This window comes from Alligator sinensis, unplaced genomic scaffold (assembly GCF_000455745.1).
Source record: "Alligator sinensis unplaced genomic scaffold, ASM45574v1 scaffold392_2, whole genome shotgun sequence".
Taxonomy (NCBI): Eukaryota; Metazoa; Chordata; order Crocodylia; family Alligatoridae; genus Alligator; species Alligator sinensis.
In genome coordinates, this window is record NW_005842145.1 from 1,568,738 (window position 1) to 1,596,383 (window position 27,646).

General features: G+C 43.0%; 1 protein-coding gene across 3 annotated transcripts in view; it reads left to right on the top strand.

Annotated features, from left to right (window-relative positions):
* Nucleotides 1-4,669: 4,669 nt before the first annotated feature.
* Nucleotides 4,670-27,646, top strand: part of LOC102374986 (histone-arginine methyltransferase CARM1-like) — a 157,986-nt gene continuing 135,009 nt past the window's right edge. The window contains exon 1 of one of the 3 annotated variants that reach the window (XM_025206196.1): nucleotides 4,670-5,085. In XM_025206196.1, the coding sequence (XP_025061981.1) occupies nucleotides 4,701-5,085 (385 nt within the window). In that variant the 5' untranslated portion in view covers nucleotides 4,670-4,700. The remainder of the gene's footprint in view (nucleotides 5,086-27,646) is intronic. The other 2 variants (XM_025206197.1, XM_006025417.3) reach the window with 2 other exon arrangements.

Below are 27,646 nucleotides of genomic sequence, written 5' to 3' on the forward strand. Positions count from 1 at the left end.
TCCTCCTAATTATTGGTTCAGCCAACATCTAGTTCCAAAAGCAGCCTTTCTCTAGATTTTTCCTAGGCTCCTGCTCCTAGCTTCTCTTCTTTCTATTTGTGTGATTCCTCCCTTGTTTCTTTCATGTACTTACATGCATGTCTTCCCAGAGCAATACTCAGCAAAGTCCTCTGCCCACACAGTTCTAAATCCAAAGTGGACTGGCATGTGCCTTTGTTTCAGGCAGCGACATTTGGCTGTATTTTGGTTTGGGTCCCATTACTGTTTCTTCTATTTAATCCGAATGAAAGATGATTTGTTATACTCACCAGTTTCAGCTAGATATAACCGTTCCTGCACTATTCGGGTAGACTGGTGATATGTTGCGTCTGCTGACTACCGTGTTCTCCAATACTGTCTCTTTGTTTCCTTGTTCTCTCTCATTGGTCTGTTTGTATCTTTTTCTCTTGTCTTATAACTGGATTGTAAACCCTTTGGGACAGGGGCAATCTTTCTGGTTTGTGTTTGTATATAACATAGCAGAGTAGCAACCTGATCCATTACCAGGTGCAATATTCATACAAATAATAAAAGTGTAATATCAACAACAGCCTAGTAGTCTTCAAAGATTCTATGACTTCCCTTTGGTGCTTTCTGTTCATACCCTTTGCTCATCTAGGTTTCAAAATAAGTGACATCCTGAATGCCTTTATCCTTCAGGGAAACCTGCCATAGAAACCTGCACCTCTGCTTGTAAGTACTCAGCTTTCTGGTGTCCTTAATGAGACATTGTAATCTACCATGCTTGCTTTGCATTCAAGCCCCAGCATTTATTTATTTGCCAAGAGGTTAAGGGACTGATAGGTGGGCTGAGAATTGAATTACCAAAAAGGACATTTTGTGTTGATCCCACAGAGGGTATTACTGCCACAGTTGCCAATTTTTGCCCTGGGTGAGGGTGCATGTAGAGGGCAAGATGGAGCATGGGACTTGCCTGGCGGTCCAGTTCAGAATCAAGGCTCTACACAGATGTAGAGTGCCTTGTTTGTTCTCAGATTTTTAGTAGCAACCTCAGCATATGGAGTTTGAACTATAACAGGAAAGACATCTGTGGGAGAGAAATTGGGAATTGTGTCATTTGGAAATGTGAAAAACAACACGTAATTGGTATTTATGTGGCATACTTGCCTTGTGCTGGCTGTCTGCATAAGTGAGGAAATTCACCCAGTATAACATAAGTTGGTATGGTACAAATGTGGCTGTTATCAAAACACATCTTTTACAAAATAAGCTTCCCTCACAATATTAATAGGCAAACTGAGTATACTTATAGTCTGTTCATTTAAATAGCACCATTTAAATAGCATTCACATTTACAAACAAGGAATTACCATTCTAGAAAAAAACAATAATACATCTAATTTTGTATCTCGTTTCTGGCAATTGCTCACGCTGGATACTTCACAGGAAGTTGAGGAGAGCAGGGGAAGAAAGCCACATATCTACACATAACAACCTTTGTAAATCCTACAGTGTTGTATTATGGAGATACATTTCTTTCCTGACCTCAGGTAGCTCATTTTATGCCCTGAAGAAAGAGTTGATAGTTTTGTCATTTTTAGCATACCATGGGCACCATCACTAGTATCCGTTTATAATATTATAAAAATACTTCTCATTACTGAAATGTAGCAATTTAAAGGTTTATCTCCACAGACCTCACTTTGTTACCTTTTAGTGCGGTAGCTGTTTTGGAAAGGTAAGGGGGGAAAAAACAATTCCTTGTTATATTTGTTTTTGTTTGCAGGCTGTTATTCTTTTACTAAATGACTACTTTAATGTTACTAAAATTAAATATTCTTTTCTGCCTTTGTTGTCATCATAAAATTATTTCTCAATGGGAAATAATTCTTCTAGGAAATATAAGCCAACTCTTCCTTTGTCTATATGCCTTCTTGTAAGTTCCTACTAATATTAATGGTAGTTCTACATACACATTAAGAGAAGTGTGGAGCCTCCTCTATAAATAGGATTTTTTTGTTGAAGAAACAAAGATTTAGCGTGTCCATTGCCAGGCTAAAAACTTGCGTTTTCCTCTTTATTTATCAGTTTTAAGCCTACATTTATCATTTGTTTTGGTTTAGTATTTTAAACTGTTAATTTCCTTTCTAAAGTTTTCAGTTCACTTTTAATACCTGCATTACCCTGTTGTACTATCCATGTTCTTAAGGTTCCACCAAAAATGTCATACTAATGATGTCCACACACCTAAAATCATTTTTGATTTATGAAAAATAAAATTAACGTCCACCATCTGGTGCAGTTTTCTCTTGTGTCTAATTGATCAATATTGTTAGACTATTATCATACAGTTGTTAAATTTGGCAGAGCATTCAATTTAAGCTATTGATTTTGCTTGTAAATTCTACAGTATTGTATATTATTCTGTTGTAATTCAGAACCTAAAACATACACTCAAATTCATATAGAAAATTGTCCAACTTTTAAAAATGTGGGAATCTAGTTAAATACTTCGTGTAATTTGGATTTTCACATGTGAGTTAGCAACTAGATGCAATTCAATTCTTACTGGCCAATCGCATTAAAAAATTTAAGCCAAAGGGTGTGGATGTCTACATTAAAAAGGCTTTGGATCAAACCCTTTTAAGGAGATCTGAACCCTTTCAAGATGCCTGTTGGCATTCCTAGTTCATGTGTACTGTACTTGAACAATTAATAGCAAAACAGCATCTCTTACATGGGAGAAAAATCATGTGAATAAACTGTTGAATATATGTTTGTTTGTCCAAGTATTTACTTTAGTGTCATGTTAAAAAAGATTAACTGTATTTTCACAAACAAGCCTGTTTTTTTCACTGTGATCTGTTTATTTCCTCAAAATTGGCATTTTCTTTCCTTTGATAGACTATGGTGATGTCTAATACACTGTTCTTCATTTTGCTCTATCTGCAGCTTCAGAGGTGTTTACTACGTGACTCGTAGTCGTGTCAAAGGTTATAATATCTCTATCTGCATCTAGATGACTGGCTGCTGAGGACAGAGGCCCTGAGTCCGTCAGTACTTGACTTTACCCTCCTGAAAACTGCCACTGATCTTAGTAACTCAAGTTGCCCATTGAAATCCATGGAGCTACACAGGATGGAAGTTGAACATGTGTTAGTGTTGCAGGAACATTAGTTCAAACAAAGGAGTTAGCAGTAGGTGTTAACTGGCCCTATTTCTTGGTTCTGGTAGTTCACAAAGACAAGCTACAGCTCTCGTTTGTACAATAATGGAAGTCTTTTTAATACAAAGTTACCTTTTCCTTGTCAACCACTTTCTAGGTTCAAGAATTGGTAGGACTTTTCCCTACCAGTCCACTGTTTCAGATGCATTATTGTAATTTATTGTCTGCTGCAGTAATGTCTAAAAGACCTCATCTAGGTTGGGTCCCCACCACATATGCAGCACTTTTAATGTCAAAGCATTTTGCATAGTTCCTTAATTAAACCTCACAACACCTCTCTGAGCCTGGAAGCTGTCCAAAAACCGAAGTCCTAAATTGTATCTTGTCAAGAGTGAAAGAAGTGCTCATTGGAAACTCTTACAGCAAAATAGTGACATCTCCTGGTCACCACTGTGCTTTCACTGATTTGTGAAACAAAGAGGACAAGTGGGAGACCCCAGCCAAGAGGGTGACTGAATTATTTGGGGGTTTAGTAAAGCCGAGCATGTGATTATACTAGATCACACTCAGAAATCCGTTCAAATGTGATTAGATGAAAATTGCCAGAGAGATAAATTAACAGTTCTATCATGTGTATTTTAATTAATTTTATCTGTACGACTTAAGTCTCTGTGATGCAAACGCTTTTCTTTTTCCTTCGCGCTTGTCAGCAGGCCCCCTGGATTCCCCAAAAACGAAGACTTGAATCTGGAGATCAGAGACTTCAGTCTGAACAGAGATTTAAACCAGTTCCGCAGCCCAGTTCTCTCTTGTCTACTTCCAAGGGGAATAATAGGAGCCAGGGAAGCTGCTCCTAGATGTTTTGCTGTTTTCAGATGCTAACACTTAAGACTAGGAGCTCTGACCTTAATTGACACCAAGCGCTGAGCATTTCTCTCACACAGCAAAGCTTGTTGGGCCAAGGTGGCAATGTGAATGTGGGCATGGGAGGGGGAATAAAAGTAGGAGGGAGATTTCATGTAAAGGCTTCCCAACACAGTCCGCTGTAGCAAGGGTGGGAGACATGTAAGCCTGCCTTGAAGACAAATCTTCAAGGAGGGGGTTGGGATTGGGGAGGAATACAACTAGGATGGAGATTGTAAAGGCTTCTCAACAGAAACCTTTGTGGCAAGAGTGGGAGACATTTAAGCCTGCCTTGAAGACGAATCTCCAGGAAGGGGGTTGGGACGTGAGGGAGACCTTTGCAGAGTGCTCTGCCTTGAAACAGCAGGGCAAGCTGCCTTTTGCCACCCTCCTGCCCCTCAAAAACAAACAAAAAAAGGCCTGGTGTCCAAGCCAGCCAAGTGTAGCCACCTGGGCGGCCAGGAGATGTCACTGCTTTGCTGCGAGAGCACAGTCTTTCTCAACCACTTCTCACCCCCAGCCCCCTTCATCTGGTGGCAAATTGTTAGTGGCTGAGTAGGATTGAAGGGGGGGAGAGAGAAGGGGAGAAGATTGTGTTGCAAATGCCAGGGAGAACCAGGAGGTGTCTCAGATGTGGGACTTGTTTATCACTCAAACCTGCCCACCGGGGTCTCCCCCCTCCCCCACCTCCTCAGCAGCCTGGTTTGGTTGTTGTTTTTTTTTCCCCCTTCCTTCCCTTTCCCCGTCTCTCGCTGCTCTGAGAGGCAGCAGGAGCGGTGGCAGCTCCTGCAGCGGCAGCCCGAGCTCGGCCGCAGCCGAGGCAGGCAGGGCGCGGCGGGGAGGGGGCTCCGCCATGGCAGCTCCCGCCCCCCAGCCCCTGCGCTGTAGCGTGAAGCTGCTCTTCCTGGGCGACGAGCAGCTCCGCGGGGGGCTGCCGGTCGCCAGCCCCGGCCAGCGAGCCCTCCAGGTGGCGCTGCAGCCGGGAGAGGAAGAGGCAGACGTGACTGTGACAGACGGTTAAGTACTGAGCCCAGCGGGGTGGGTGGCGGCTGCTGCCTGCCGGCCCCCTTCGCCCGGGGGAGCAGTGCCCCGGCCCCGCACTGCAGCGCTGCCCCTGCGCCTGCCGGGCTCCTCCTGCCCCTGGGCCACGGGCTGAGGCAGGCAGCTCCCCTCCCTGAGGAGGTGGGCGGCTGAGCCCCCCTCCCCCGCTTTTGAATTGTTTTTTAGTGGGTGAAAGGAAGTTGCCCCCCTGTTTGGTCCGGGGGGGGGCATCAGCAAGGCGCTGGGCATCGTGACTCTGCGCAGAAGGCCGTGGGCTGGGTGCTTGAGAGGGCTGGCATGCAAGGCATTGACCTCTGGGGCAGCTGGGCGCGGGGCAGAGCTCTTCTCTTCACGAGGCCCCTGGCCTGGAGAAGGTGAGACTGAGGGGGATTTGATAGCCGCCCTCTGCGGCCTGCTGGGCGCTTCCAGGGGATGGAGCTGGGCTGTTCTTGGTGGCGGCGGTGACCGAGCAAGGAGCAATGGCACAAGTGGCAGCAAGGGAAGTTTAGGTTGGATGTTAGGGGAAACTTGCTCATTAGAAGGGTAATAAAGCACTGGAACAGGTCACCCAGAGAGGTGGTGGCATCTCCATCCTTGGAGGTTTTGAAGACCCGGCTAGACAAAGCCTTGGCTGGGATGATCTAGTGAGGGATGGTCCTGCTTTGAGCAGGGGGTTGCACTAGATGACCTCCCAACCCTCGTTGTCTCTGATTCTGGGTGCTGCTGTCATAGACCTAATAAACTAATAATGCCACAGCGATGAACAAGGTATAAATGCCTCCTCGATCAACGTACTGAAGGTGGGCATGGAGCTCTGTTTGTTTGGCGCGTACCAAACACACTGATGACAGGTGGGATGTGATATGTGCCCTCTGGCAATGTTTTACCAAACACAGTTCTTGCCCTGGCTTTGGGAAAAGCATGACTGTTGTATGCTGGTGAATAGCAAACACGGAGGCTTTTTCATCTCAAAAAACTGATTTTGGGAAGGAGAAGCATAGGCCAGACTTTTTTCCCCAGAATTTTGAGCGCCAGGGAATTTTTAACTTAGAAAAGGTCTTTGCTTAACTTCACATCCAGAGGATGAGATCTTAATTTCTTGAGCCTCGTGCCAATACATAGCTATAACTCCACAGTTGTGTTAATGCTAAAGCATGCCAGTTCCTTATGTCAGCCTGGTTATAGTGGTGCAAAGAGGGATTAAATCAAAGCCATTTCCAATCATGGCTAGCTGTGCTGTTCCAGTAATTTCATAAACAAAACCTAAGAAAATTATGTTTCTCTCTAGACAGTATGAACTATAGAGATTAGCTCTCCAATCTTTTTTTTTTTGCTTGCAAAGGTCGTATGCTATTTTAGGGTTTACAAAGGGCAAACGCAAAAGGCAGATGTAAAGTCCCGAGAATATCTGTGAAAGCACAGTTTGATCACTCTGTCCCATGCAATTGTTCCCTGATGCATATGCATTTGTAGCTTGGTAATTGAGCTATCACACAAAAGTAAACAGATAAACTCTTTTGCACCTGGGGTAGGGAGAGAACAGTAAAAGACATATTTTGAAAATGTAATAATTACTAGAGGAAATAAAAATAATAGTAATAATCAAGTGCTGTCAGCTAGGAAAACATGCTAACGCTGAGCCCAGTCTGCAAAGCATTTTTAACTTCTGCTGTAACTTTCCATAGCACTTTACAAGACTGGGCTGAAAAATTGCTGAAAGGGAGTGTAGAACTAGATGGGTCATGAGTGCAAATGAATCAGCTCTCATTCAAACTGTTAGTGGGCATTTGTCCATTTTTCCCAAACTCATGGAGCTGGGCATTTTGGTGGAAGGGGATGACACAAATTGATCACAACTAAGACTAGCAGGATGAGGTGGACTGGGATGTTGGGGTCCATTGTCTGGAAGATAGAACACCAACTATTTGGCTGGTTATATCTTGTATGCTTCTAATGTGTTCAGCTTTTATGAGCAATGAAAAATCATCAGTTAATGTTGCGGGGGGGTAAAATCTGAATTTAACAAATATTTAAATGGGAAAGGATCACATGTAACACAACTCAAAACTTGGAAATACAATGGGAATGTTGTTTTACTCAAGCTCAGGCTTTTAAACATACTTTGAAATCTGGAATGATCGCCAAACCCTTCTGTGCCTATCTTGTCTCTATGCTTTTGATCACTTTCACTGATCTGTACCTGTGCTCTCATACTAAGTTAAAAAGAGTGCTTGCCTCTTCTGGGTGATGCTTTAGGAGAACTGAGACCTGATAATCTCAACCTTCACCTGTCAAAGGTGGTTTCTACTCAGGCAAGTAGGTGTAGTTGGTTTCGCTAAGAACTACTTAAGAATGTGGATCAAGTCTGAACTTCCTAAGGGCTCAGTCGTGGCTTTCGGCTCGTATTAGTTCAGTGTGGTTCAGAGGGGGGCACACCTCTCTTTTGGGGAACAGAAAGCTCTCCCTCACACACCTTTATGCCCTCGTGCCTTATACTAAAACATTCATGCTACAGCCAGACAGTATATCAGACTGGGTGTAAAGTGAGATTAGTTTTACAGGCACGTGGCAGTTCTATCATTTGCTGCCTGAGCAGTTACTGTATTAGGGGAGAGATTAAGGTTGCAAAGAGTTCTATTATATGCCCTATTTTTAGACTCTTATAACTTTGGCAATCAAAATTGATTGGCTCTGAAAATTGCTTGAGTTTATTCTGAAGCACGAGGAGAATTTTTTTTTGTGAAGTGGTCAGTCATCCTGTGGGGTTTTCTTCTTAAGATGCAAGTTATTTAGAAAAGAAATGTTGTTCTTTTTCTTCATGTCTCAGCAGCTCAGTAAAGAATTTTTAGTACCATTTCACTTTCTAAATGATCAAAACTTCTTCCAAAGATGTGCACAAACTATGTTTGAAATAAAAATAGTTGTAATTCAACATAGTTATTAATGATTCTGTAACCAATTATAATTGGTAGCAATTTGTATATGAATTATTTTTTTCTCTCTGGTAGCTGGTTGCAGCTTACAGTAAATATTAAGGTTCTTGCTGTGCTTCACAAATGTAAAAGACTTTCTCTAAATTTAAGCTGTAGCTTTTCCGGTGCTACAGAACTAGGTTTCTATTCTGAGCTTTTATAGATTTTTGTAGTTTATCTAGTAATTGTATACTGTGTAGCAATAATTTTGTTGCAGAATGGTGCACACATTTTTTTTTCATTGAAGTGTAAAGGAAAATTGGTCAAGCTGTCTTTAAATTATAGATCATTAAAAATTACCCTGAGTATAGAGGAACTCTGAAAGCAGCAGATCTGTAGTGAAGTTGGCAATCAGGGACCATTATAAATCTTATAATAACACCTATTTAATCTACAGAGGTTCTTGTACTGTGTTCATCAGCCTTGTATCTGAGTGTGTTCCAGTAGTGCATTAAGCAAAGTTGTTAACATCTGTCGTGTATGTGTATGTGCATTCTATCATAATTTCTCCATAGATGAGAAGTGTGTGCAGCAAAATGCCTTATTTTAGAAAATTTGTAACAGAGCATAACTGGGCAGGCATAACTGGGCAGTTCTGCGGTCTGGTTGGCAGCAGTTCCTGGGGCAGCAGACACTGCTGCTCATGGTGAGGCCGAAAGAGCAGCAGCTATTTTTGCACCCCTGTAAAGGCAGTATTCGTGGCTGATGTCTCAGTTGTGCCCGCCCCAATTTTTAGTATGGTACTAGGTTTTTTTAGTAATGGAGTAATACAGGCACTCATTTGCTATATTTTGTGTGAGAAGACAAGATCAAATAAATGTTGCTTGCACTGGGAGCGGAAGGTGGCCAAGTTTGTAATGGTCTGCAGTTCCTGCGGGAGTTCATTCAACAATCTTGAGGTAGCCCCCAAAAAAGCTCTACCACCTGCTTATCCTTATTACAGACAGTTCTACTGTGCCAAAAGAGTGACTTCTAAGTTGCATACAGAAAGTGATTTTGTGATTACAAAAATATTTATTTGAAGTACTGGAACAGTTTTTGATATGCCAGTATTAAGTTATGAATGATTTTTAAATGACATGTGATTTAATTTTATTCAATGTATGCTTTTTGGGGGGTCCTGCTAGCTAAAAACAGCTTGACTGCAATTCTTTAAAATCTACATCATTACATACTACTGACATATAAAACATATGCTAATTATACTTCAGCATTTAAATTTATTTGTAAATATTTGCCTTGTAGATTAAATATATACAACATATCAATGTGTGTGAAGTCTGCTTGGGGACATGTGAGAACACTGTAGACCCTGCCGTGTCATAGTATGAGAGCTAAGACAGAGCAAGCTATGAACACTGAGAACCTATAGCACTCCAAAGCCTAAAGTCCTGTGCAGGTCAGAATTCTTCTAAGAAATTTGAAGTATGGGACAACAAAGACTTGTAGAGACATGCCCAAACTGGAAGTGGGAAGCATGCATGTTGGCTGATAGAAGAGAGATAGAGGAACTTTGTTCTGCATTAGCCTTGTAGGTTTTACGTTATGTTGTGTTAACCTCTTTCTTTTCAGAAAGACAGAAAAAAATCAGCTGTGACTATGGTATTGCTTAGATATGTATATAGGGCAAAGGATGTGATACTTAGCAAAGTTGTCAATTTTTTTAAACTATATTGCTAGTTGGTATAGACAAGGATTCAGAAATGTTTTCTATTCCCACATTGGCCACTGGTTTGGTGGTGTCAGCAACAGTTACAAAGCATTGGAATGTTGTGAGTTATTAAAGTTAGTATATGTTCACTTACGTGTTTGTTTCCTGATCTGTACAGTGGGGATAACAATACTGACTTATTTTTGTAAAGTGATTTGAGACTAGCAGATGAAAAGCCTGATATAAATTAAGGGGATGGGGTGGGGGGTTGTTATTTAGCAATAGTCTATATAAGTGCTTACTGACATGAGAAGGTAGGCGAATGGATTTGAATATTAATTTACCTTTTCACTGTTCAGAAATCATTTGTATGAGTATAAGTATATAACCTATAGCTATTTTTGGAATGGGTGATCTTAAGTCTCTGTCCATTTATATAAGATACCCACTATCCATCCAAAAGGATTACATACTTATTAACTGTAGTACCTTAAAACTGGGTGGTACCCCTTTAAATAATATGGGTGTACTCTAGTGAGCCTTTTGGGTCACATCAAGATGAGTGTGGCCCTGTGGTATGTAGCACCGCAAACACGTCTGCGGTACCCACATATCTGTGGTGCCTGGATATCCAAGGATCAAAAAAATCCATTTAAAAAAAAGAAAAACAGCAGTATGTCCTGCCCAAAACCAGAGCCTGTGCCAGAGCCACACTCTGGTTGCCAGCCAGGCTCCGAGCTGCGGGATTGCCACAGCTGCAGCCCCGGAATGCCCCCAGGACTCCCAGGTAAGGCTGCTGGGGCCAGCCCAGTGCTGGCTCCAGCCTCCCCTATTCCACCCAGGGTAACCTGTCATGCGACAGAGGGCACATAACACAGTAGTTCCCTGGAGACAACTAGTGGCGGCACAAGGTGCGCTGCTGCTAGTTGTCCCTGGGGAACCAAATGTCCACGTATATGTGGACATGGCCTTGATCCTTACTGAAGAAGCCACCAGAGCCTTACAGAGGTAGTAGAGTAACCGCATGAACAATAAAGGATAATCTGATTTAAAAAACAAACAACCCCCCCCCCCCAAACAAATCCAAACTTTTCCCACAAATTAGGCAGTGAAGATAAGTCAGGAGAGGACCTGAGCAAGTGCTTGGGGAGAGATGTTCTAGAGGAAGCACCTATGACAGAGGCGTAGTTAGCCTGAAATTCAGACGTAGGCACCTATTATAATTATTTGGATTGTTATAACTGTTTGCTTCCACTACTGTACTACAAAGCCCCTAAGGGGCAAACTGTAAACCCAGAGTGCCCTCAAGGTTGGAACTCTTAAGCAAGTGTAACAGCTAGAGATACTGGGAGGTTAGTAGTGGTCTTGAAGAACCTCAGACAGTTGAGCCAGAAGGTCCCATGTTTGTAAAGGGGTAGCAGATAGCGACTCTACAACCAGGAAGTGTGCCAGAGAAGTCAAGAAAGAAGCAAGAGCTGCAGGCTACTTGGGTGGTGGGAAGCTATAGAACAGAGGCCTAGTATAGTGTAATCCTAACACTGCAGTCTGTTTTCTTAAATGTTCCTTGGTGTATAAATAAATAGCTGCCTTTATCTTTAAGGCTAGCAAAGTTTTGATCAGATTTTTCATGCAAGTCTTTTTTCTTTTTTTTTTTAATGAGATTAGACTTTTCCAGTTTTGCCTCCCTCAGAGGTATTGGGTGTTGACTGCGGCCAGGGCTGTGGGTTTTGCCTGGGGCGTGCCAATGCTCCTGGGACTGAAAAATGTGGACATTCCTGTTTAAAGGTTCTTACTCCTCCACTCAGGATCAGACTGATGACTATATTTAGGATCAGGAAGGGATTTTACCTTATGGTCAGATTGGCAGTAGCATAATGTTGGAGAGGGGGATGGGGAAGGATGGAGGGGGAATGGGGCACCAGCTCCAGGTGCCAACTTTGTGAGGGTGCCAAAATAGCATATCCCTGGGGAGGCCATACCTTGGTGGCATCAGCAGTCACATGTAGGTGCTATGGCAGCTGCAGCTGGGTGCATGGACACCATGCTGCTGCTGTAGTGCAACAACTAAGGCGGACAAAGAAACACCACTGCAAAAGGAGACCTTTTTTGTCCCTGGAATAGGTAAGATTCCTGGGCCCCTTCATGCCGCCATCCCTGGTTTCAGCACACTTTCCATCCAAGTGCTCAGAGGCTCCCACCTACCCTACTCTGCTTTCCAGCAGAGTTTGCCTAGGGTGCAAACCCTGCTAGTTATGCCTCTACAGATTAGCATGGACTGTGGGAGCTTTTGCCTTACTCTGTAGCAGGTAACTTGGTAGTCTTGCTTGGAGCTCTCAAGTATATTTTAACAATCTCCTGTCCTTGGAGTGGCAGGACATTGACAGTACTCTCATCCCCCTGCTTTACTTGTGGCAGGGTAGGGTGTCCTTGGTGTTTTGGGGCAACATGCCTTGTAGTTGTGTGATAGGGTTGTTTTGTAGTTTTAAGAATAGGTTAGACAAACACTTATATAGGATAGTTTAGAGAAGGATGAGCCTACCTTGAGCTGAGGGTTCGAATAGAAGACCTGAAATCCCTTCCAGGCTTGCTTTTTCTGTGATTTTAATTTACAGAATCACATTATTATCATTTGGTTTAGAAACAAATTACATAGACGGGGTTGGGAGAGGGGGAAAGCTAAGTGAAGACTATGTGGTAACATAATTTGAAATATTTAAAAATAGTTAAAAATCTTGTATCCTTTCCTATCCAAACTACAACAATTTGGTTGTGTGCTGTTTCTACTTCACATGCACATAACTGTGATGAAAGACCATTAGCTGCTATTTTTGTGAAATCATGGTTTTGAATTTTCTCTGCTCTCTCAGATTACTCTGTAACAATTAAAATGAGTGTTAATGCCTACAGTGCAAAAATAGAGTAACATTTTTTGGAAGCTTGAAATTAAAAAAAATGTTCTAGCCCCCATCAATTTGGTTTGGCATAAAAAAAATGTTTACTTTTGTCCTTTTACAAATACAGCTGAAGTAAACTTGCTCCGAGCTTGATTCTGCAGGATGCAGAGTACTACTATGAGGTGGTGAAAACCATCAACTCCACTAACAGAAATTTAGTGCTGGGCACCTTGCAGGATTAAACCCACAGTGCCTTCCTTCATGCCAAAAGAAAGCTGCAGATCTGAATAGGATTCGTTAACTAATTGCTGCTACACCCACTTATTTCTAACACGAATAGAAGCTCTGTGGAAATGCATATTGCATCTACTGTTCACTAGATGAATTCATTTTGATTGGTGTTGCTACAAGGGAAAATAAAGCTCCTGTCATTTTGTTAGGTTAGTTTTATAAGAAAACAGTAAAACTAGCGAACCAGGACAGAGTAAATCACAGTATGTTCTCTGGCTTTAAAGGATGTCTAGAAAAAATGCAACCATTCTATCTAAACTATTTCTATTTAATTATAATCAAAACAAATTAAAGCATAATAGCCTTAATATTGGAAAGATTTTTCTTCAAGTTACTTGTCTGCCCCAATGTATAGTAGCCAAATGTGAACTGGATGATGAGGCTTGTTTGTTCTGACCAATAAGAAAATTTCATCTAAATACCTTTTTCCCTTCCTCCTCTTTTCTCTGTCTCTAACTGCATTAAACTGTTTGCTTTATTCAAAGAGGTCTAATGATACAGAAACTGTTAGCCTAATATTCGGTTCTCAAATTATTTATAGTTGAAAAGGATTTAGAAGGATTTGGAACAATTTGCTCTTTGTGTTTGTGTTGTTCAAGTTTTTGGTGGGGCGAAAATACAAACTGTGTAAACTCTAGAGTCCCTTTTTGAAGATAAGTTATCTTTATTTTTCTTTTAAAGATCAGTGTTAGAACATGGTTTTTTCTACTTGATAATTTAATTTTTTAACTATTTATCATTTCTCAAAAGAAATAAGGGCTTCCGAGAAAAGTACTGAATTTATATCATAGTAAATAGAACATTCATAAAAATATTTTAAGTATGAATGGATTTTTGGTTAATTGCATATGTATTGCATAGAACTAATTCTGCATCAAATGTTGTCCGGTCAGAGGTGTACTTGTTTTGAAGTCTTATAAATTCTCAATATTGGTGAGTCTCCCTATAGTCTTCCTTGAAAGGTCTATAAAATTGGGTCTCAGAGGAAACATCAGGAAATATTTAAGCTTTTTTTCCTTTTAATTATTTTTGTTTGAAAAAAACAAACAAACCCGCAAGTTCTTAGAATATTTTAAATTGAGGCTGAATTCTACTCCTTCCTCTCTCAAAATAATTTAAAGGGAGATATTAAAAGCACTTTGTTTGGATAAACCAGGATTAATATTTTCATCAAAAAATGTCTTGGGTAGGACCTTTTTTCAAGCCTGTTACTCTAAAGTTGGAGACCTTAAACTCTCTTTCCAGAACCTTCAGCCTGTGCTGTACCACAGCATTATCCTGTACTTTTCTAGCTATGTAAATCCATTATAATTTAACTGCAGTTCTTAATTATACCTTTTTAATCATTTTCTCTCTGTTCTGCTGAGGCTTCCACATTTTCAGTCTTAGGAAAATTGTATCCAACTTCTGATCCATTTTCAATGAGGCATTATAAATCATTTTAAGGTTATAAATCACCTACCTCCCATGGACTCACTCCTGTGCCCAAAGAAGGAGATGGCAAAACTCACATTAAATTAAAAGGTGTTGGATTATGTCCCACTAGTGAGAGATGGCAAACTTATTGACCAGCTAGACTGGAAGAAAAAGGGTGGAGGAAAGGTAGATCGGCTATCTCAGAAGTTACATTGACTTTAAAGAAATTCTTTCCCCTTCACCTCAGCCAGCACTGAGGACTGTGGGCCAGGTGTAAAGTTAGGCAAAATCTGGTATAAAATTAGGGAAGAGAATAAGTATGTAATATGCAGGAAACATGGAATATTTGTATGGTTCCTACACCTTCTATTGATCCTTAGAACAATTATAATAAATATGATAATTTCACATCTTGAAATTTGAATTGCTGCAAGCTAGGTTGAGACCACCAACTCATTCCCGCAGCACTGCATTCTCAGGATGATGACTTTTAGACCCTGCTGACCTGGGCTGGACATGTACAGTTGGGCTTAAGGGATAAACCTCATGTTTTATTAGCACCCTCCCATGTCATTAAGTTATCTGTGTTAGATGCCTCTTAGTTTGATGGACTGCACTATGCTTTCTACCACTAGGAGTACATTTAGACTGTAGTTCTGTCTTAAGACTAGTGAAATAAAGTAATTTAGTTATAAACTGAGAGTCAAATTCACCAAGTATGGACATGTGCATTAGAGACTCAGTATTTGGTGTACCTGTGTTTTAATCCTAAAAATACATATGCATTGCATTGGCTTTAATGGCAGCAATGTTTCAAGAACAGGTGCTACAAACAGGTCCAACCAGGAAAGCTATTATCTCCTTTTATGCCATGTAACCATAACCATTTGTCCTTACTCAGCAACCATTTGTTCTCGCTCAGGCTACAAACAGATGTTGTTTTTGTGTCAGGATCAGTTGAACTGGGATGTGTCCCGTAGGATCGGTTCCCTACCACTTCAGGGGCCAAATCCTGTGGGACAGTGACCCTGGATGCTTGGCCCTGATTTGGGGGCACCCTGGGAAAACCTATGTATTCCCTTCTGTGTGCCTGCAGAAATGCAAACTGGGAATTCCCTTGCAAGGGGTCCTGGGGTGTACATTTCATGTGAGCTCCATGGAGGTGCCTGACTCTATACCATGAAACTTATGCCCCAGGATCCCCTGCAGGGGAACTCTCTGGGTGTGCATATGCTAGCTTGGAGCTGGGTGCACATGGGATTCCCTAAGATATCTCTTAGTCAGGGCCAGGCACCTCCAGCTTTTATTCTGCAGGATTGGGCCCCTAAAGCCCCAGGGGTGCCTGCCTAGGTTGATCAGAAAGCATTGTCAGCTCTGGGCTGCCTGTGCTCTTGTGCCACAAATAAGCAGACATTCATCATAAAAAACAGCACAAACTATTACTAGGAATCGTACCGCCACTTCAGGTATTTACAGATGCAACAAGAGGCAGGAACGTCTGTTCGGTTGGATTTTGTGTCTCCATAAAAATGTTTATGGTAACACAAAGGCAACATCAGTTTGCAGCCTAAGAAAATCAGAAAGATGGTACTTTGAGAAAACTTGATGATATGAGGCTTTTAATTTCTTTAGCATTATCACTGACACCTAGAGGATTTCCTGGGGGATGGGGGACTGAAAGGAAAAATTAAACAGTGCTTTTAAGAGTTCTCTAAATTATTCTACCTATTTGGGGGATTTTTTTTCCTTTTTTGTTTTTGTAAGGGGGAATTGCAGACAGCTCATGAAAAAGAGCAGATTATTCTGTATGAAGAATTACAGCGTCGTCGAATGAGACATGGTTAAAAATAGGAATCTTGAGATTTTCTGTTAGCTTTTCTGTGTCACTGTACTAAGTCTTCTAATGAAAAGCAATTAGGATTCAGGAATGTTCAATAACTACATTCTAAAAGTTTTGTTTTACATATTTTTCTCTGCTTCATGTGGGCCAGATTTTGTCACCTGCAGAGGATGGACGAATATCTAGAACAACATTTATGTTTGTAGTAACCACAGTATTAGTGAGAAGTGACCTACATGGGGTCTGGGTAAGCAATCCAATTCTCAAAAGCTGGAAGATCTTCATGTGGATTTGAATAATTTGTTCTTGAGGTCAACAATGAATACTGCTTCAATGAGATGGTTTAGGTGTTACACTCTATGCCTCCTATGCAGGACCAGTAGAGAGATTTCATAAAACTTGAATAGTAAGGCTCCAACTAGTCTCCTTTTATACCATTGTGAATATACTATAAAGATTTGACTTTATCAGAAAACAGTGCATGCAAGGTGACTGAGGGGGCAGGAGTGGGGGCAGGGGAGGTGAGGAAGAGAGAAAATGAAATACACGTAAGTAACATTAATTCAGAGTTTCTCAGTATTGATTCTTCAGGCTTTGCAGTCTTCAATAAAAAAACAGTAAAACATATTTTTACAACTTTGTAGTTAACTAAAAATTAACTTTTGATTGCATTGAGTCATAAAGACTATCCACAATGACCCACATTTGTGTGTAACAGAGTTGTCAAAAATAGTACTCCTTTTAATGCTTTTGGTTACAGACAGACAGTCAAAAAGCCTGAGCCTGAATTGATTCGATCTTTTCAGGTTAGTCTAACCTGGCTAAGCTAAATCAGTTTGTAACCCAGACAGACATCCCAGAAATGCAGGGACATGCCTGCAGGGCTCAGGCTAGAAGCCAGGGGTGTGCTAGCACAGCCTTCCCTTTGCTTCAACAGGGCAGAGCTGAGGTGGGTGCGACCAGGCCCCGGTAGGACGCTCTTATGATTTCCCGCCCCCTCCTGAGCAGCTCAGCAGGGAATGTTCATCACCCTTAACTCGGTGTTTATCAACTCATTAAGAAAACAAAGCCTCTCTCCATTAACTAAGGGAGCTCTTCTTAAATAGCTCTTCCAAGGAAGGACATTAACCTACCTGTTGATTAGCTCCAAAAAGTCTGTCTGCCTGTGGAGCAGAGAGCACAGAGATTCCAGCCCAGAGAGCAAGTTGAGTGGGTATCTGGTTTATCTTAAACTAGCAAGGGGTCTGGGACAGACATTGCATAAGTCAATTTGAGCCAAATTAGTTAAGTCTGATACTACCTTCAACCAGGTTTATTTCAAACCAGTTTCAGCCATTTCCAAACCTGTTTATGTGCATGGAACATCTGTTCTGTTACAGGTTTAAACCAGTTTCTGATCACTTAAACCAGTTTGTGTGTAATGTCTGTCCCTAGCCTTCAAGTCCAAAATGGCTAACAGCAGAAATTTCTTTCAACCTGAATTGTTAGTCATGAACATGGATCAATTTATGCTGTGATCAAGTGGTGACTACCTAGAAATAATGTGCAGTTCTCTTTCTGCCTCTCCTTCTCTTACCTTTCAAACATTGGATTTAGTGTCTTCCTCATGTCCATAAATGGTAATCTTCCCAGTCTAGGTTATTGTAAGGACTGTACTATTTTCATCTTCCAAATTTGGATGTAGGTCACAGTAGAAAACCTGTTAAATCCTTGAAGTCAAGGATGTTCTATGTCGTGTTTTGGATAGGGATGCTTTTTTTGAGTCAACGCACTGCTTTTTTCATGTAATTTAGAATCAGAGTGAGGCAAAATATTATTACTTTCATCCCAAAAGATGGTTTGCAAAAGGCTGGGTGAAGCATTGACAATTCCCCTTTATGCTTTATCAGAACATGTGAACACCAGAAGTAGATGCACATCAGATCCCCTTATTCTGTGCCTGGCGGTCTCTGAAAAGGGTGTGGTTTAAATCCCTGTGCACCTGGAAGTTCTTAGCAGTGTTTTGTTCTTCTTATTGGACCTCAAATGCTGTGTCTTCTGTAGTATGGGGTATTTGCATTTATATTTGCAGTATAAGAGACTGAACACGAGAGACTTGTTGTCTTTGGGGATGTCTATACTGCAATCTAGCTGTAGCACAAAGATGTCAGAGTTGGCCAAGTTAGCTACTTTAAAGCCAGCTGTCGACTGAAGAAGCATGGGATGATGCATAAGCTAATATACCCTACTTCTGTGACTGCAGTGTAGATGCACCAGTACAGTACAGTTTTGGAGTGAATGTTTCAATTGTTCCTAGGGGTGTTTCAATTGTTCCTATGTATCTTTGCAGTTGCTTGTCTCTATTAATGCTGATAATCTACCAGGGAATACACACTAGCTCTGAATATCTCCGCAATTTAATATACTTATTACCTGTAGGGAGAGCTGTTAGAGAGTAAAAGTATGCGTGTGACTCTGTTTGCTTTAGTTAGTGTGTGATCTCCCCTTCTTTTCCCCCCTGCCTCCTTTCCATACACTTAAATCTAATTAATGAGAGTCCAGTTACTGTAGGTACGGCATTTCCTTGGTATGTGTTTGCCTAAGAACAACGATTGTCTAAAATAATGCCTTTTGATTAGCCTTTTGGGACTTTTTGTTGATTTTGACATTGTACTCTATTGAAAGCTTAAAAGCCTGAACTAAACTATAGCAGATTTTGAGGTTTTCATACAATGGCACTCTCATTAAAAACAGCAGCTTTCAGGCTAATGATCCTTTGCAGATTTGAAAATAAAAATGGCAGTTTTGTACTGAGGCTAAGTCTTGCCTGTGTTGTTCAGTAATTTACACTTCATAATATATGTACACAAATCAAGAGGTTTAAAAGGATATGAAAGGACACTTAATATGACGGTTATCCATAACAAACCTCCAAGGCTAAATACAGAGGTTCAAAAAGCCCAAGGTGAAATCAATTCCATCTTTGCAGGTTTTTCTATTTTGCATAGATTGAACTGATAAGGGGCTGAACTGACATTCAGTACTTCCATGGCCAAACCAGGTAGAAGCCTGCACTTGCCCAGGCCAGGAGTATGTATGTATGCCCAGGCCATATGTACCTCCCATTATGCTGGACACGGCGGAAGGCTGCCAAACCTAGCTGATGGCAGCCTATGCCTGACAGGCTGCTGGACACCCCCTCCCCCCCACTGTTAGCCGCAGGGCAGGGGGAGAGCCAGCAAAGAATCTCTTCTCAGCCCTGCCCCCTGCCAACAGAGGTGGGTGGCAGGGGAGGGGAAATGCACCCCAGGCCACCCCAGCAGGGGTCTGCATGGCACAGAGGGAAGGGGAACCCTGTGTGGGAGCTTTTCCCCACCCACTGCCCAGTACTCCAGGCTGGGAAAGCCCCAGCCTCACCCCCTTTCTAGCCCACAGCCTCTCTGAGATACAATGGCATGTGGGGAATGCATCCCTGGCCCAGCACCAGCCCCACCAGCAGAGTGCTACATGGGAACTCCTGTGGCCGGCAAGGGGGCAGGGCTGGGACTTTCCTAGCTTGATTCTCTGGGCTGCATATGTGGGGAAAAGACCCCCATGGGGTCCCTGTACAGGTCCCTTTTGGGGGGAGCTGGTGCTGAGCTGGGGGTGTTTTTTGCCCCCCCTCCCCCCAAAATGTGGGCAGGTGGCAAGGGGGCAGGGCTGGGGTGATCCCAGCCTTGCTCCTTGGGTTGTGGGGGGATGAAAAACTCCCACTGTGAGGGTTTTCCCTCCCTCCATGCTGTGCAGCCCCAGGCTAGGGGATCCTGGGGGTCGATTTCCCTGCTCCTGTCCTGCCAGGCTGACGGGTCCAGGCAGGAAGCAGGTTAGGAAGCAGAGGCTTTACTGCCTTAGCTCTATGACAGCTAAGGTGGGGCCAGCCCTGCTCCACTGGAGCAGACAGCACAGCCCAGGGCTGCAAAGCATCCTGGGATGCTGGGGGGCTATGAGGTAACTTGAATCAGGAGGGGATCTGGGATGGAAGTTGTATAAACTAGTTTAACCTAAATCAGTTAGGTCTGATCCTACATCCATCCAGGTTTACTTTAAACTGGGTTCAGCCATCTTGAAACTGGTATATGTGCGCTGTACTTCTGTTCTGTTACTGGTTTAAACTGGTTTATATGTAACTTCTGTCCCTAGCTCAAGAGATTAGACTGTTTTTTTGTTGGTTTGCTGCTGTTTGTCACATCCTAATGTTGAATCCTGTTTTAATCTCTAGGTTTTTGCACTATGCCTGATGCCTTAATACATTACTATGTTTCTCACATAGTGAGGATGGTCCAGTGTTATGCTAGCTTGAAACTTGGGAGACCAAGGGTTCAGTTTTCAGCCACAAACATCCCATGCGACATTGGGCGAGTCATCTGATTCTCAGTGTCAGGGCAGTCCAATTGGCGGCCCGTAGGCTGCATGTGGCCCTTGAAGGGCTAATGTTCAGCCCGTGGATTCTCACCTGGCCATTGCTCTGGCTACAATAGCCGCTGGAAACACCAGGCTATCCCCTCCCTCCATCAGCTGCTGCTTCCTACCTTCACCCCAGAGAGCAAGACAGTGCAGAGGGAGCTGCTGAGTCCAGGGTTGCATGCTGGGGGAGGAGAACATGGCCATGCAATGGTGAATGGCATACCCATATGGGCATGTGTTTCAGCTGGGGGGATTGCATTTGTGTTCCTGCACAACACAGTGGTATGGGTGGGTGGGGGGTGCCCAGTACAGTAGTGAGGGCTGGGGAGCATCAGTGCAGTGCGCCTGGTGCAGCCTTTGAAGCATGTGGTCCCTGGGGTGTCTGGCCTTGGGGGCTTACAAGTTGGACAGCCTGTGCCATTAAATTGCTGCAGATTTAGCTATCAGATATTGATATCAAATCCTCTCAGTTTATTTTTCTTCTATATTTTGTTAAACTTCCACAATGTTTTTTTTGAGGAGATAGATTTTTCTGAGTTTTAATCTACATTTGAAATTGTAGGGGAATCATCAGCTTTTACTCCTCATGTTTTAAAAGTCAAATTCTTTACATCTTTATCTTCATTGGAGCAAACAACCAGCACAAGTGGTAGATTCTCCCTTGTGTTACATTCAATCTTAATTTGAAGGTATGTCTATGTAGCACAAAGCAGTGCCATGTGAAAGTACCCAAGTTCTAAACCAGCCAGCACAGATTTAGTCACGTTAGTATGGTTCTTCACCAGGCCACCTGCTTCCTTTGGTTGTCCTAATTAGCCTGGAGAGAGAATGTACTTTGCCAATATAGCTATGCTGCTTTCTATACCCACACTTACGGGTTCAGAGCTACCTTTGGTATCTTTGTTACCTTTGGTATTTCTACATTGTGCCATGTAGACATGATCTGAATACCTGTTTAAAAATAGGCTTTAGTCAAACAAGGCTTTTGATTTAGGTGACAATCCATGGCCTGCATTATGTAAGTGGTCAGACTGGAGGATATAATCATCCTTTCTGGTCTTAAAATCTGTCCCTTAAAAAACCTTCAATTTGCACCTTCCCAAATTAATGGGAACCTTTGTTTGCAACAGTAGCAACAGTTCAGAAGTACAGTTTGGTTCTGACGCTATTGCCCAAAGTACAGCGTTCTAGAAATAATGTGATACTACAACTTTCTTGGCCTACCTGTAAGTATACAGGTGTTTTGAGCTGGACAAACAAGCTAACAGTAGAGCATGTGTGGGATGATACCAACCCTCTCCAAACTTTGACTCTAAATATGGTCTTTTATTTGAAGAGACAGATGGCATCACGCTCTTCAAGCCTAAATAAATGCTAGTTAGCAAGAAAGCCTGGAAATCTTTCACAATAATAAATTAACTATTAACAATCCTAAATGAACCAGAGGAAACTGCCAGTTTGCTATATTATGTTACTCTGAGGCCCCCTTTGCATGTGCAGGTAAAGGCACAATGGGATCTAAAGTGCAGTGGGATCTAACACGCAATATACACAGTAGCGCTTCCTGCCATGCCACATGTACACGATACCTGTAAAATGTAGAGGGGACCTGAGCCTTTCTCAAGCTTGTGGCAACATGATTTGAAATGTGACTTAGAGATAACTTAGGTGAGCGACATAGCCTGTAAACAAGCTTAGAGCTTAGGGTTATAAATCAGTTGGACTGATATAACTGTTCAGCCTGTCTGCTTCTGTACTGTGGGTGTATGTGGGGGTGTATAAGTGGGGTGTGGGTGGATATGGGGTTTGTGGTGGAGGTGTGTGGGAGTCTGTAGGTTTGTTTGTATATGTGGGATGTGGGTAGATATGGGGTTTGTGGGAAGCTGTGTGGGGGGAGCATGGCAGAAGTGTGTGAGGGTTGTGGGTGTGGGGGTGTGAGTGTATGACAGTGCAAGGGGGGGTATGGGGGCATGTTTATGGTGGGGAGTGCCTTACGAACACATACACACTCTCCCTCCCTCCCTCATTGCACACACACACACGGTGTGCTTCCCCCTCCACACGCACACACGCTGTGTGCTTCCCCCTCCACACATGCACGCTGCGTGGAACTAAGCTGTTCTAACTTTCAATCTGAATGAAATGGACTAAAATTTAGAGGGGTTTAGTTTAATTTACATTGATGTAGCAGTGGGCTGACAAAGCAGCTGTATTGGTTCAGACTGACTTATAGTAAACAGCTGTGTGCTTCCTCCCACACACACACACACACACACACACACACACACACACACACACACACACACACACACACTGTGCGCTTCCCCCTCCACACACATACCTTCCTTCTCTCCTGCTCTTGGCCCTGGGGCACTGATGCAGCCCCGTGCTCCCATGGTCCAGCTATACATCCAGGGGCCATGAGGGGCTGCAGCAGCCCCGTGGAGGGAAAGCAGCTGCAGGCAGAAACTTCCGGGTTGGGAGTGGGGGGGACATGGCTGGGGGGGCAGCAGGGCTGGGCTGGCTTTTCATAGTTTCATAGTTTGTAGGGTTGGAAAGGGACCTGAGCAGATCATCAAGTCCGACCCCCTGCCATGGCAGGAAAGTACTGGGGTCAAATGACCCCAGCAAGGTGTTCATCTAGCCTCCTCTTAAAAACCCCCAGGGTAGGAGCCAGCACCACTTCTCTTGGACTCCTGCTGGCTTCCCCTGGGTCCTACTGCCCCTGGCTCCAGTCAGCTTTCACAGGCAGCCAGAGGCAGATAAATATTAATTTTCTAAATTTTTTAGGTGCCCCACAGGCTGGATAGAATGGCCTGGTGGGCCATATTTTGCCTTCCTCTTGAAGGTGTTCTCCTGCATAGTAAGACAGGAATGGAAGCTTTAAGCAGCCAGAACAGGAGAGTTCAAGCAGCAGGTGGACTCTGGGAGTTGGGCCATTCTCCTGTGAGCAGGGAATCCTAATAGACTAAACAGTAGTTACTAGGAAGAGGAAGCTATAATGGGCCATAATGCCAAGATCTGTAATAAATCTATGGTTTTTTGGTGTTCAGTAGCCTTATGAACTACTTTTCCCAGGACTATCTTCCAAAGGTACTGTGTAGATTTATTTTGAAGACAAGATCCAGGAAGTCAGGATAGTGTTTATTAAAAGTATTTGCTTATTCATGATAAGGTGTTTATCTTCTTTCTATTTATTTTGTTGGAAGTTCATTCTGGAGTGTAACAGTTGTTTGTTTCTCCCCAACATGTATGAGGGCATTTGGGGCGTTTTTACACATGTTTCGGGGTGGGGGGGGGTACTTGAATTAGAGCACCCATGGGGTCTCTAATTAAAACACCTATGAGGTCTCATATATCAGTATCCCTGTGCTTCAAAAGGAGAGCAGGGGCTCTTTAACTAAAGCTTATTGACAGAGTTTAGTTACAGCTCCCCCACCACCATTTTGATGCTCAGAGGTGCTCATACATAAGATGTGGAGGCTGATGGAGCCTACTAATTAGCAGCTGCATCAGACACAATTAATCGAGTCTGCTCAGTGCATCAGAGCAGCCTCCCCTCGTGTACAGCACCCTTGGTGCACATGTTGTTGTGGTCATTTGTAGGATCCACAAATGTAGTCATATAGGCGACTGGTAGGGGGGCATGAGGGAGCACGTGCTCCCCCCTGAGATTGGCTGCTGCCGCTGTTGCTGTCACTGCTGGTTTCTGTGGGCAGTTGCTGATTGCCACCCTCCCCCCTGCTGCCACTGGCTTCTGCGGGTGGTCACCACTTGCTACCCCACTACCGACGCTGCTGCCCACAAACTGTGGCCCCCCAGTCTCAGGCAGCACCAGTCCCACATGATCTTATTGGACTGATTATAGCAGACATGGAAACATGTTGGTTGGTTTTTGTATTTATCATGTTAGAAATGTCTGGTTTCATCTGATGTTTCTTGGCCAGCATAACGTTTGGAGAGGTTGGGGGCAGCTGCTTGGGAGTTTCTTCAATGGCCTCATGTTGTAATTTTCTTCAAATATAGGATATCATTTTTCTATGGTTATTCTTATGCTTCCATTCTTGTTGTGGATCATAGTGTCTGAAAAGTTGATGTTGGTCCAAGAGTACCCCAGGGAAAATTTGTAAGGGTTTGGACAGGGCAAAATTATAGCTGTTTACTATGAGTCAATCTGAACCAATACAGCTGCTTTGTCAGCCCGCTGCTACATCAATGTAAATTAAACTAAACCCCTCTAAATTTTAGTCCATTTCATTCAGATTGAAAGTTAGAACAGCTTAGTTCCACGCAGCGTGTGTGTGTGGAGGGGGAAGCACACTGTGTGTGTGTGTGTGTGTGTGTGAGGTACCCCAGGGCCAGGAATGGGGGGGGGGGCTGTCTGTCTGTGCAATGAGGGAGGGAGAGTGTGTATGTGTTCGTAGGGCAAGTCCCACAAGCACTCCCCACCATAAACATGCACCCATGCCTCCATTGCACTGTCATACACGCACACCCCGACACCCACAACCACTCACACACTTCCGCCATGCTCCCCCCCACACAACTCCCCACAAACCCCATATCTACCCACACCCCACATATATACACACACCTACATACTCCCACACACCTCCACCACAAACCCCATATCCACCCATGCCCCATTTATACACACCCACACACCTATCCACCCCCACACCCTCCCAAACACACTCATACCTTCCCCCACATACCCACACACCCACAGCCCCGCACAAAACTATACTCACCCCCCCATGCCCTCCACACACCCATAGTTTCCAAGAGTAAGACTTCATTTTAAGCTATTGTGTGATCACCTTTATGTACACAAATCAATGAACATTGTAGATGTTTGCTTTTTAGAATATAATTTGGTATTTTATGGCAAGATTCCTTGCTGAAAGGAGTATTTCTGGGGGCAAGGAGAGAGGCATCTGGTGGCAAAGGTCAGGGGTTAGGGGCAGGACTTCCGGTCCCAATATGGCAACCAGGAGGCGGGGCACCTGTCAAGGGGTGGGGCTACCCATGTGGTCCTCGATAGCTTGCCAAAACTTGGTAAGCAGCCCACTGCCTAAAATAATTGCTTGCCCTTGGCTTAAGAACAGTGTCTGTAGCTTGATGGTTAGGGCAGTGTTTCCCAACTGGTGTGCCACAGCACACTGGTGTGCCGTCAGGCATGTCCAGGTGTGCTGCGACATTTTGGGCTGGAGCCATGCCCGCCTCCTGCTGCTGCTGCGGACACAGACAGATGGGGAACATGGCTCCAGCTCAAAATGCTGTCCAGCTGGTTGCACGCCACCCCTCCCCATCAGCATCCAGCTGGCTGTGCACACCACCTAACACCTGCTCCGTGTCCGGTGTGCCGTGGTGCTTTTTTATTTAGATAAGTGGGGCAAAAAAGGTTGGGAACTGCTGGGCTAGGGCCCTTTGTTCAACAGTGGGAGTCATGGGTTCTAGTCCCTGTTCTTCTATGGTACCTTGGCTTTGCCTCCAAATCAGAAGTATCAGTGGTACACAGGGCTGATGCCAGCCTTCCCAACTCTTGGTGGAATGGCCAATTGACTGGGCTGCAGAGTCCAATCTCTTGCTTAAACTTTGTGATCTGACCCCAGGAAGCTTCTACACTTGTCTCACTGCACATATTCATGGTTATCAAACCATTGCTTGAGAGCAGTGGCTACCATGCCAGAGTCTGTAGGTTGCGGAAAGTTACCAGGAAATGGGAACCCTATATTTGCATCTCTTCCAAAACTCAGGAAGCATTTTTAATTAAAAGAGAGGACTATAGAGGCCTAACAGGAGGGACTGAACCCCAGGACCTGCTAAGGCTAGGCAGCTGCTCAACCTTCCATCTGTCTGGTGGTTTTAATATCTATAATACAGTCACTGGATAAAATACTAGACACTTTTAATTAATACTGGATTATTTACTTAATTTGTAATTTAAATGGCATATGTGGCAGTGTACCAATGTGGCTTCTCAATCCAAGTGCATCTCTGTTCTTCCCCCTCCTTATCCTATCTCCCAAGACAACACTGCTTTGGAACTTTTGTTAGCACTCAAAAGTTCCTACTATCTGACCTTTTTAAGCATGAAACTTCAGTCTTCCAAAATCTAAAACAATTAGTTTTTATATCTACCAGGTTTCTTATCCATTAGTTGTTATACGTAGTAGGTTTTCTTAATAATGTTTCTTTAGAGATTGTACCAGGAATAACAGAAACTGTAAGAAACACATCAGTATCCATTTTCCCCTTAATATTTGAATTGATCATCTGAAATTCAGTAAATTCAGTAGATTAGTTTGATATGTCTTGTATTCTGATGTTGATTTGACATAGGTTTGATTTGATCCTCTGCTTTCCTCTCTTGGGTAGTTGTTTCAAACCCTGTCAGATCCCTTCTGTTTCTTCTATAAGCCTCTTCTGTTTCTGTCTACACAACATAGCTTCTTATAGCAGTCTGGTAGCTGATCATCTTGGTGGGTATCCCTTTTTGACAATGCAAACAGTTTATCCATTTTTCAGGTATCAAAAGTTCATTTGTTAGAAATATTTATTTTTCTTGTCTTAATTTTAGGCTAGTTTGTATGTCTCCTTGTATCAATTGCAGTTGAATAACTGATGAAATCAACTATCTGATCATAAGTCAGTTTCCCATGAGACGATGTTGGGGAGATTTTTATGTCTCCCTAGTAGATGTATTCCTATAATTCAGCTATTTAAGATAGAGATCCATGTTATGAAAGCCAAAATTTTTCAGGGATCCTTTTTACAGTTTGAACTGTTCTCCTGGCCATTCTATTTGATCATAGGAACAATGATATATATGTTCTGTGAATAAAATTCCATTGCTCTACAAGAGACTTAAAGTATCTGGAGTATTATGGCAATCATTGTCACTAATACTTTCTTAAAACATTCCAGGCCTTCTGATAACAGAAACTCTTGTTGTATCTTAAAGCAAACTCATTTCTGTGTTTTTCTGAGTAGTAGTCTACAAAGATAAGATAATTTTCCCTTTGAAACTCAAAGAGGTCCGTGCCA